Source organism: Prinia subflava, chromosome 1, assembly GCF_021018805.1.
Source record: "Prinia subflava isolate CZ2003 ecotype Zambia chromosome 1, Cam_Psub_1.2, whole genome shotgun sequence".
NCBI classification, from domain to species: domain Eukaryota; kingdom Metazoa; phylum Chordata; class Aves; order Passeriformes; family Cisticolidae; genus Prinia; species Prinia subflava.
In genome coordinates, this window is record NC_086247.1 from 46,720,595 (window position 1) to 46,732,885 (window position 12,291).

The 12,291-nt window shown below is 40.0% G+C and overlaps 1 protein-coding gene across 11 annotated transcripts in view; it reads left to right on the forward strand.

The window, feature by feature from the left end:
- Nucleotides 1-12,026, forward strand: part of ZNF521 (zinc finger protein 521) — a 230,549-nt gene extending 218,523 nt beyond the window's left edge. For all 11 annotated transcript variants that reach the window (XM_063395258.1, XM_063395282.1, XM_063395195.1 and 8 more), the window contains one exon: nucleotides 11,200-12,026. In XM_063395258.1, coding sequence (XP_063251328.1) covers nucleotides 11,200-11,229 — 30 coding nt within the window. In that variant the 3' untranslated portion in view covers nucleotides 11,230-12,026. The remainder of the gene's footprint in view (nucleotides 1-11,199) is intronic.
- Nucleotides 12,027-12,291: the final 265 nt, after the last annotated feature.

Below are 12,291 nucleotides of genomic sequence, written 5' to 3' on the forward strand. Positions count from 1 at the left end.
AGGTGAGTTTTATTTTAATGAATTAAAATTAACTTGGAGTAGCAAATTCCATAAGATTGTGAAGGTTATAGATTAGCCTCACCATAGCTACAGCACATCTTTTTGTAAAGGAATTAAAGTTCTCTGTTTCAGATACCTTGGCACTAAATGTATACAGCAAATGAGTGTTGTCTCCAGTTATTTTGCTCGTAAATGTGATTCTTTTCACTCAATCTGAAGATTGCCACAATAAAAACAGTCCTAATGGGCAACGAGGGGTGAAAGCAGCAGCTGCAGGAGGCTGGATCCCCTAGCAGGAGATAGCCAAGGAGACAGGAGTACCCTGCATCACAAGCCAAAGCCAGGGGTGAGGAGTGGGGGCATTTCTTGGACTGTCAGTACAGGGTCAAGGCAGGACCTAATGACACATCTGACTTGCAACGTGTCACTGGCCAGCTGTCTGACAAGAAACAGAATGACCAACCTCAGAGAATGACATTTGGTAGGAGGATACATCATCTTTCACAGGGAGGAAGGAAAAAGGCACAAAAGGATGTTTTCTTTGTGTGGTACTTGTTGTTCGGGGGAGTATTAAATTGCAGGAATTGGATTTCACTGCCTTTCCCATTTTTTAAGGTTCTGTAAACAGGAGAAAGTGAGAGTAAAATTCCTCCCATTTAGCTGTGGTCACATTTCACACTTCTTTTACACAAATGCGATTGAAAAAAGCCAAACCAGAAAACAGAAGACAATAGAGAATCCAAACTGCATTTTACAACCAACAACCACAATGACAAACATGAAATTTTCTTGTCCTGCTACCACATGTTAGTAAATGCTCCAGATTTATTGATTTACAGTGTGTTTCCTCACAAAATTTAGAGAAAGACTTTGTTATAAAGAACAGAACAGCATTCTGGTCTCTCTAAAAGTCACCTTTAAAATATGGAGTTTCTTGGACTTAAAAGGGGGAAACTCAGATGAGGTTGCTCTAAGAACAAAACATTTCAACATAGGATTCTTAACTAACTAATCACCAGTATGAAGGGATAAAAATTGTCCTTAGTTTCTTTTCCAAGCAGTAGATTTGTAATTCACACACACACACACCAAGCCTGCCACATAAGCACTGTCCCAATTCCTGCTATTCCTTGTTTGAAGAGCTGTAGGAATAAGGACTGTAAGATGTCCAAGATGGGCTGGCACAGTAACCGGTTGTGAAGGAAGTCAGAGCTCAAAGTCCATGGGGGCCTCTGCTTATCAGCTCACAAATCCTTGGCTGTTACCATCAAATCTGCTCAATCTGGCTTTCCTTGCAAACTGTCTTGAAGAAAAAAGATGCACCAATGTGCAACAGTTTGGAGTTTTTAGAAGAGGAGGAGAGCTAGCAGAGCCACCGTTGCTTGCTTTTCCTTTTCTATCCTACACAGTCTAAAATTGACACACCGTGGACAAAGGGACAAATTTCCATTTACATTCCTGATTTCAGGATCCAACATATGCCCCACTTCTGCATTATATTAACTGGATGTATGTATGCTTCTGGATGGATAACTTCCAAATATGATTTCCACATGTGAAAGGAGTTTGCCAATTTTAAAACTGGGTTTGTTCAGGGTTTGCTTTCTCCTGAGCAAAGATGTTGTTAGCCACTGTGAGTTAAACTTGGGCTGATCCACAACCTCCAGTGTGCCAGGTGCTGTTGTACAAGGCCCCACGCACCAGCTGGCAATGTGTGGAGAATCCAGATTCCAGGCTGTCCCCATGTCACCTGCTCAGCACAATACCCAGTGTTATGTCAGGAAGGCAGGGAGGTGAACTCGGCAATCGATACAAGTGTAGGATGTGTCTGTCTGTATAATAGGAGTGCAGACAAGTTACAGCATTTTTCTTTCAGGCTGCATCAAGAAACTTGTAATTTCACTTGTAATTTTGTTCAAAGAGATTCTTGTACATGCACCTGTGGAAAACTGGAAAGTATCATTGTTTTAAAGGTTGCCCTTTGCATATAAATCACAGCTCTGTGTGCTTCCCCATTTTAATTGGGTGACCTTTTGAGTCCTATGGACAGAGCTTGAATTCTGGACCTGCAGGTTGGTTGAAGATTTGAAATCAATTCATGTTTTAGCAATTACTCTGTTTAAAAGCAGAGAACCCAAAATGGAAATTTGAGAAGAAAAATTCCCCTTGGAAAGTTCCTTTCTGCAAGTCATATAAAACTTCATTGCAGACCAAATAGATATGCATAAAATCCAGATTAATTTGTCAATTTAATCCTTGAAAATATCAGGATTCATTGAGTATGAGTGAAAGCGGAGGAGTAAGGAACATGTAATGTTTCCAACAGGACATTTCTGTGCAATTATCAGTTTAAGCTTCCATTATTTGTCACTAATTACTGCACTGAGCTGTTAAATATTTAGTAGTAGTTTGTTTAATTGGGTTTGACCTATAAAGGAATCTGTGCATAGCATAGCTCCAGTTCCAGGAGCCAGTTCCTCACTCACAGCTAGGCAAATTTGTATTCACATAAGATGATCACATATTGTCAGACAAAGGGGTTTGTTTTTGTTGTTTAGGTTTGTTACCTCTCTCCCCGACAGATTTATTTGTCTTTAAGGTATCTGAAATCAGAGCACAAAGTAGAAATGCTGCCTGTGGATGTAAAAGGGGAGGTCGGTCAAACTTAAACTTGTTTACAGATATTGTAGTTTAGAAAGCACAAGCATGATAAATTAAACATAACAAAGAAAAAAAGAATTAAAGCAGAGGAACAGCTAGCCCATGAACATGTGTCTTGTAAAACACTGACTTAATCCCTGAATATCTTATTAGGCAGTATTGCCTATCAAGGCTTGTTGTCCCCTGTTACTCTGTTGTACAATAGCTGCAGACAAACCTGTATTTGTTCAACTTTGGGTTCTGCTTGCTGTGTCTGACAGGGTGAAGAGACTTCTGGCTGTGGCCTCTGCAGAGGGTGTGCACGAATCGATCAGTACACGAGCAATATTCACTTTGTTTTAAGCCCTAAAGGCCCTACTCTATTCTTGCTTGTTCCTGTCTTGAAATTCCCTTGATTTCAGTGGAGCTTTTCTTAATTTATACCAGGGTAACCATAACCATATTCTAAAGTAATAAGACTTTTGATACATTTCTCAGAAGTGCCTCCTTCTTGTCTTTTTTGTTTAAGCTTTTATTCCCACTTAATGAAAAAATTTCTTACTGGGGAAGAATGCTTGTGTATTAATTTCAGACATTTGCAGTATCACAAAGACCTTGTTTTTCTGCAGACCTGGATCCTGATTATCAGTACAGCCCCTTTGCCATATGAAAAACAGAGGGGTTTCCCAGTTTTGAAGAATTGTGAATATGCCCTGACCACTGTCCTCTGTCCCCATCACTCTCTCTTTTGTGGGGTAATGCACACACCTTTCCCGTGCAGCCAGACACACCTGGCCTGAAATGGAAGACATTGTTGCAGGTTTCACTGCATTTCAGTGAACAGCAGACAGGGTGAGGCAGGCTCGTGGGAGGCGATTGCCTGGTACCATAGGTTAAAACAGCCTTCCAGCTACTCTGATTTATGTCAGAGGCTTAGCTGGGAGCCCCCTGCCAACACTCATAATGAGGAAGATGCAAGGATGGTGAACAGCCATCGGTGTTTGTGTCTGTTCTCGTCTAGTGACAATGATGAAAGCCTTATTTGCGGTACCCAGGAATATGTGTCATTCTTTTCCATACAACAAATCTGTGATATATGTACTCGCATATAGTAATGAATCCAAAAGGAATCATTGACATTTTACTAGTGACTTACTGGAAGTCTCTGAAGAAAAATAGGTATCAGGGGTTTTGGTTTGGTTTGGGTTTGGTTTGAATTTTCAGTTTGCATCCCTGAGAACACGCACTTCAGTGTGAGATTTTTTTTTTACTGGTAGTTTTTCTCTGTCCCAGCTGAAAATGCTGAGTGGAAAAACCAGAACACTGAGAGTTTTACATAAATATGATAAAGAATAAAATCTGATTAGCAGTCATGCTATTTCAGAAAGATTAACATAATATCAAATCACATAGCTTAGGTGAATTAATTTATATGAATGACTGCAATTCAGTGTAGACTTTCCTAAATTATCATTGTCAACAGTGGTCAGTCATGTCCTAAGATGACCACTTAATTGGCAAACTTGTCTGAGAACAGACCTGATTCTCAAAGGCTGGTAAACATCAACTCACCACACATAAATGGTATTTATGGGAACACACATTCTCATGGGATTTGGCCCCTTTCTTGTTGTGGAAATAGCTCTGGTTTAGTTCAGATCAATTTCCTTGGGAATCTGAAGTTTCAGAGACTGTATTTTGTTAGGTCTGTGCTGGTGAGCCAAATTGGCCTGGATGAAACTCCATGCCTACTTTAGTGTATTTATAAATTCATTGCGACTCCTCCTGCTCTGCCAGCTGCACTATGGTAGTGGAGATGCTGGTGGCAGGGACACTTTGACCTGGACTTTTTCTGTTCTCCCCAGAACTCCGAAGTCTCCACTCAGTCTCCTGCTTTTCACCTATGAAAAACTATTAGACATCATCTCTTTTCTAACTCCCTCATTCACTCAGCATAAGTGTGACCACTGAAATATGAATATATATTCATTTGTGTCAGAAGCATACCAATTCGTGGGGTGAAACACTTCAGAAACATTTGTTAGTTCCAACATTTCAGATACAGTAATTCAAGTTAATTTCTTGTAGTTAGTGTTTTTTAAAAGAAAGAGTGGGGTCTGATCATTTGTTAATCAGCTTCAACTAAAGTTGCTCTTTTTAATTTCACATATGTGGAAAAGACAGAAATGTTTACAATCTGAATGTCCATAGATGCTCTCTCAGTACAATTAAGGATTATAGAATAATAGAATGAACCTGGATATGACCCTAACCTTCAATTAATTTATTTGGTGGAGTGCACTATAGAAGTCATTACTCTTAGTACAGAAACCCAAATCCCACCTATACTATTTTTTTACCTATACAGCAACTGAGCCTTAGAAACCCACATATCTGAATATTCTTAACTGCTTGCAGCAGCAGTGGAGCCTGTGCCATAGTGTGTTGGGGCATTGAAAGTAAGTTTACTGCTTTCAGATGCTTCAAAATGGCACAGATATTCTACTGAAACCACCTCCTAACTATGCAGATTTGGTTTCATGTATGATTTGGGGTTGGCTGAGCCTCTTCCTCTCCTGGGATGAACATCAGGAAAAAAATACTAACCCTGAGGTCTGTGAAGCTGTGAAATAGTCTCCCAGGAGGAGCATTGGAAGCTCTAATTAAAATTGGACTGGGCAAAACATTTGAAATTACACTATAGGCAATAATCCAACACTGGCAAGATGGGTGGAGAAAACGCCCTAATGGGCCTTTTCTGTCTTTAAATTCTATGAATTCTTGTTCTTCTCTTTTATTATGCTATTTCACCTTTTTGTTTAATGGTGACATAGTGTCGTGTAGAAAGTATTATAAGACACTATTGTGAGCTGACTGAGATGATGTTAAATGTCAAAAGAAAATGCAACAGTTTTTCTGCAGGTTCACAGTGATTATATGGAGATAGAAAAAGAGAAACTGTAAGCGAGGGACACGAGTGCAGTGGTTTTGATCTGCAAGACAGTGGCAAATGCATTGCATGCCTGCAATATGCATGGTTATCATTTTGACATTGCATTTCATATTCTCTTATGAAGAACAGCTACGTTCCACCAAATCTAACACAGGTGTAGAAAAATAATTTGCTATAACTGTGTAGATCACTCAGATTGCTGGAAACATCTTCTATCCCAGAGTTTCGCATATCCCCAGAGACCTGGACTAAATAATATGTTTTGCATCTTAATTTATAGTTTGTATTTAATCTTAGTATTGTACAAATCTAAGTAACTCATCGATTCAATCCTTGAGTATAATCATATTACAGTTTACCAGGAAAGAATCCTTCAGCAATATAATGGGGTCTTGACAGGCAGCTCTGTGCTGCAATATTGAAGCAGCACAAATCTGAAGAAACAGTGTGAAAAATAACCTTTTATGCTACCTTTTTTATAGTTTAGTTGGAATAAGTTTCATTTATTTGATTTTGGTGTTACCGCTTAATACTCCATCCCTCCTCCCTCGCCTTTCCACATAGTAAAATATTCCAACAGTGTCCAATACAGAGCTTTCTGCATGAGAGGTCATGACAACCAGGATAAGTTGTAAAGCATTGGACCAAAGTTCTGGAAACCATGTTGATCCTGTGCTAGGTTTTGCTAAGCTTGCCTTTCCACAAGCCTTTCTTTCTTTCTTCCCCTTTGGTTCTGGAAAATCCAACATCCTCTTCTTAGCTGCAGACAGTTTGAAAACTGTGGCACAGGATAAGAAGTTGGAATAAAAAAGGAGGGAAGAGAAGCAGAAAGTCTTGATTAGAAAGTATAATTTAATAGAACGTGTATTGAACCAAATGTATTGATTAATGTGGTAGATATAGTACTTATATTGATTCAAACTAGAGATTTAGTACTAAAAGCTGTAAGCCAAAAAGCTGTTGCGGATTGCTACAAAAGTCAGTTTAATGCTGTCCTTGAGAATGCCTTCACAAAGAAATTCTTCTAATGTTTGAGGAGTAGGTAGAATGCGGTATATGTCAGTTTGATCCCGGAGGGTTTTATTTTGTACTCTAATAGCTGTTACGAGCCTACATTATATCCAAGGAGTAATTTTCCTTAGGGGTGCCCAGCTCGCTTTGTGTCAATATTCTAGCATTTTAAGTCACGTACAGTATATGCTTCTGGGAACAGTGCAGGAGCCAGCCAGACTCATAATGGTCTGCATTCATTAATAAAGGCAGAAGCTTCTGTCCCTCCATTGCCCACTACAGGGATGCCTCCCTGGTCTTCGGGGACCCGTACAGACACATTTAAAGAAAGCTTTATTTTGAGTGGGCAGGAGATGAAATGCAGGACTTGCAGGCATTTCCTAAGTCAGCTATATGCCCGAGCACAGGGGTGACCTTAATGGGTCAAAGAAGAATGCAGGTCAAAAGACTTATTATCCAGCCTGTTGGAAACCAATTGCTTTTCTTAAAAAAAAGTAAATTGTAGCGCTTAAAGGTTGATAGTAATGTAGAGTTCTGTTTTACAACCTGGAGCTGGATTGCAGTGCAGTGGGGTGCATTTTTATTTTTTTGAATGCAAAAAATACAAGATGGTCTGTAATGTACACGGAAAAAGGATTCCAGATAAGTGATAACATGTAGAGTACCATAATTACTTAATCAGTGATGATTGATTACTCGTGTTTGTGTTCTTGAACTAAGGAAAAAATAACATGCTGCTGTGGTACTGTTACCATCTGTTGAAATAATGCACCTACATTTCATCTTTATACTTCTTCTCATGTGCCCTCTTTGCACCGTTTGTCAGGTACAGCCATGTCTTGTTTCATCTGCTCATACAACACAGAAGTCGCATTTAAATCGAATGCAACCACAGTTCACATTAAGGATTCTAATGGGCTACTGAGTCTGTGGCTATCTGTGGGTATTTTTTTCTTCGTTAATTTTGATGCTGTGGGCAGGAACTTTTTCCTAGCTAGTACTTCTCATGTTCCCTCTGAAACACAAAGACATGCACCAGACAACAAGTGTTATTACCTCTTTTGTCTCAAGCCTTTCTGTGAAGAAACCTTTGTGTATTTGTTTGCCAAGGAGATTCCTCCACACAGTATTATCTTGAAATTCTTTGCATGTTTTCAAGTCCTTAACACTAACAACAGAGATATCTCAAAGCATTTTAATCCAGAAAAGTGGTGGCATGTAATTTTATAGTAGGTCACATAATAGTTGGGATTCTGGATTTAGCTATCAAAAATAATTATTTCTAGGAATAGGGCAAATACACTTACAGAGTTTCGTTTGTGGAATATACTGATTTCAGGTTTTCCAGGTAATTTACCTGCTTTCCAGATAACACTGAGACATAGAAATGGGGATGTAGGAGTTTTCCTGGTTTGTGTCTACATGATAACAAATGCAGTGACACACACACCCCTCCTGCTTCACTGTTCCTCCATTTTGTGCATGCAAAACTTGGGTTTGTATTTGCAAACTAGTGTCACCTCATGAGATCCCTGCTCTTGGAAATTGGAACACAGCTGTCGCTGAAGTCCAGGAAAGATTATTTTGAGAAAAAATATTTTCCCCTTTCCATGGCTAAGCAGGAAATTGACATTTTTGCTTTGTAGGGGTACTACCACATAATTAAACAGATGTGCTTATGCACAATCAAATTTGGGGGAGGCAAAGAAGGGGCATATGATGCCTCCTGTACTTCACTAAACAACTTCTCTTTGGCAAGTGGAGGCATTAATTGCTCCAAACTCAGGCAAACTAGTAGAAGTTTCTGGAAGAGGCGTGCTTCAAGCTTGCCTAGTGTGTCTTTAGTGAAGGGTGGCGTGCTCTCCGAGCCACACAGGGGATCTCAAGTGATGTTCTTCTCTCCCATGGCCCTGCCGCAGCCCCGCCTGCCGGATCTCCCACTGCCGGGGAGGCGGCAGCTCGCCACACACGAGGCCAAGAGTCTCTCAGAGTCAAGATCTGCTGTGTGGATAATAGAGGAGAATTTTTGCCCTAAATTTTTAAACACAACACCCCTCATAAAAACAGCAACAGTTCATAACTGGGATTAATGTTTGCAATTTTCAGTCACTTAGACATGGGGTCTCCAATAGATGGCTTTTGGTAGAGTGGAATATGGCTCTCTGTGGGATTACAGAATTTTCCTCCTTTTCTTATCTCTCCTCTCTCATCCTTCGCCTGCTTGTCTTGTCAATGTTATGTTCCTGAAGCACTTCCACTTTGCATTTTTTTGCAACTTAGCCAAATAGGTATTTTTCCCTAGTCTCTCACGTTTGGGGAGCCTTAATTACTTTAGAAATGGTGTTTTGTTTTGGCTGTTTACAACACATATTGTTGCCTTTTTAAGGCCTAAACTGTTCAAAGCATTTCATCATGTTCCTATCTTGCCATCTCATTCTTCTCTGTAACCCTTGTTTGGTTTTTTCCTATTATTTCTTCATTATCTCCAGAGAATCTCATTTTGTGCCAGGGCACAGGAGTCAGGGACACTGAGAGCTGGAGCAAGTCAGTCCTTATGCTGTGTTTTATTTTGTCTCCTTCATATTTGGGCATTTTTATTTTTTAATCAAAAATGTCATTGCTGCTGCTGAGTTACAGCTGCAATTTTAAAACACCTTTTGACTGCTTCATATGCAACTGTTCATCCAGCTTCATACTGATTATGCATTTTTCACTTAGTGAAAAGAAATAAAAAATGGGCATGACTGACATGCTTACTCTCAGTAGACTAGAAACAAAAGACCCCCACAAATATCTGTCTGCAATGTACCAATTGGTATATTACTTCACCTGCTCAGAGGCAGAGAAGAAAATCAGAATTCAGGCTGCCACCCCATATTTAACTTGTCCTGTTGTTTCTAGGTACTGCAGGGTCTCCAATAAGCCTGTGGTGTTATACTGTAAGTGCTGCAATAAATGGACACAACAGGATGACAAAAGGACTGAGTGTCAGGCTTAACTCTTAATTTCCTTGCTTTTGTGCTTTAACGTCAGAGCCCGTTACCTGTGACCGGACAATGCTTTTGGCTGCATCTATTGTTAGTGCTTTACAGCATTTTGAAATGATTTTATGGGAAGGATGAGGAACTAGATGAAATCAAGTGGTGGAGTGTATTTTTTTAACACTCTTTGGCCTTGGACAGTCTGGAATTCCTGCCATCAGCATTAAATCATTTTGTATTCACATCTGGAAATTGCATCTCTGAGTGTCACTGGGTCATTTTCCTTTAATCTTGAGAATGGCACTACATTAAAAATTCCTCAGTCTTACTGTAAGATCCTTTCCTTGCCAAATGTCCCATGAACTATTATTTGTGTGCGTGCACAGTTTAGGGAGAGTGAAGGAGGACAGGAGAGAGGATTTTTAGGCTGGTCTGCAGTCACGCTGTATTTCACATTTGTTTCACTGAGGCTGTTTTCATGTGCCCTTTCATGGGTGGCTCTGGAGGGTATGGTTCAGTAGATGTTCACTTTCTTGTAAATGATGACTGTCTTGTGGGAACAGGCTCATCCTAGAATGCGTTAGTCCAAAGAGATTTAAAGACAAATTAGCTTAATAAAGTGGAGTGAAGGGTCTGGATTTGCTGGGAGCAAATCATGGGATGTGACACCCCTGCCCTCTGGGTCACTGGCCCAAATCTTGCTCCGATTACTAAGGGGAGAATTCATCACTAATCAGTGGCTGCCCTGTTTTCTGAGAAGTAACGTTCACAGACATTTTCTAGTTATCTGTGGGTCCAGTGTACATTAAGATGTATTGGATTGGTCCCTAGCTCTTAGGTTGATGTTTGTGAAGGATCTGTGCCAGTACGGGCTGCACAATGGCATCTTTCTGAAAGTGGTCAGCTTGGTGTGAGGGATGAGGAGGAAAGAGGGTGAAACTGGTGTTTGGTGCTTGATTTGGTGATTACTTGCACAGGAAAGGAGAATTTAAGGCTCCAAAGTCCATGCTGTGTTACTACAATAAGGCACTGCATTCACCTGAGGAAAAATACCTGTGGGTTTTGGTGACGAAAGGGCAGGCTGTGCCAGCTGTGCCCCTCCTGTTTTCTCATCAGTCTCTGAGCTCTATAGCAGAGTGGCTCTTACCAGACTATACTGTGCCATATCATGTGGGGGAAGTTGGTTTTACTGCAGGAGTGCATTTGAAGCAGTGCCACAGTCTAGGAAGCACAAGACAATTAGCATAAGACTTTTATGGCAAATGCACTTCTCATTTTTGCAATGCATAAACCATGAGCCATGTGTAAGCAGACACCAGGATCACTGACCTGGTCTGCAGTTTCACTGGGGCAGGTCAGCCCACACCCTACCTGTAGAGAGTTTGTTGCCCTTCTTGTGGCACATGTAAAGGATACTGGTGTGAAACAGCTGGGAAGAAATCCTCTCTTCCATAATGATGCTGTTTCGGGCTAGTTTAAACAAGGAGGGGTCAATAATACTCTTTTATCCAGCCCATCATTTTGCAAGATATGTTGGGAAAATTGTTTTTGCATCCTTCTTCACACAGAAATGCCTGTCCTGTGACTAAGTTGTTTCTTTTGTTTTTGTTGCAGAATCATACGATGACCCAGCACAGCAGTTAGTGCAAGGCCCATCTCTTCCAGAGAATTCTTTGTGGCACAAAAAGGGAACACATTTTACTCTTTGCACGAAACTTTCATTGTTAATGTATATTATTCAGAATCATTGTATTGTACCATAAAACTTGTATTATCGAAACTGTTGGATGTTCATGTGTTTGAACTTTTGAGCACCGGATAGACTTCCTGTATATAAAGTGTTGCACATGTATTATGTTGTCTGATACTAAAATGGTCTTATAAAGACAAGTGGACTTGGGCCCTATTCAGGAAAGATACAAATAATAATAATACTGTGTGAGGGGAAAAAAATAGCTTAAGAAAAAATCTCCTTTTCAAGGAGGAGGGAAAAGGATAGCTATGTTCCATTGCAGCTCTGTTTGGCCTCCCTTTCATTTAAACTTCAGTCTAGAAATCCCTCTTTTGGTATACAAACGGATGAATCTAAGACTATTTTTTATTGCTGAAGATTCTTGCAAAAAATATGAAGAGACTCTTTCTCACAGAGCAGGAACCCACAGTTGAATAAGGCCCGTATATATATTTGTAAGCCTTGCGATATGACAGATAGCATTACCATATATGCAATAGTTGTTATGTAGTTTGTCAAAGAATTTTTTTTCCTGGATACCATTTGAAGCTCTGAGTGTTCAAGACTTTCCTTAATGATTTCACATGGCCAAATTCTTGAATCAGTTGAACTAACCTGTATGTTACTGTTATTAATGTTTACTCTGCGGTCTGAACCTGGAGATTACTGGAATTGTTTTCCAAAAGGAAATAAATTCAGTTTACCATTATGTGTGAGTGTGCTTTGTGTCTTGTCTTTTTCCTCAGAAAGTAGCATTTTTATTACTGCTGCTATATTACCTAAAGAACCACCAAGATCTGGAATCCCATTGTATCAGGGTCTGTACACTGCTCAGTAGGAATAGGCTGCTTTTCTCAAAGGTAGGTATTGAAAGAAATGTAATAGTAGAAACAAATCTGCTGGCCCACTGCAAAGCAATGTGTGCTTGAGAGTGATATCCACTGTTTTCTGGGTTTATTCGTCTCTCTCAGCAA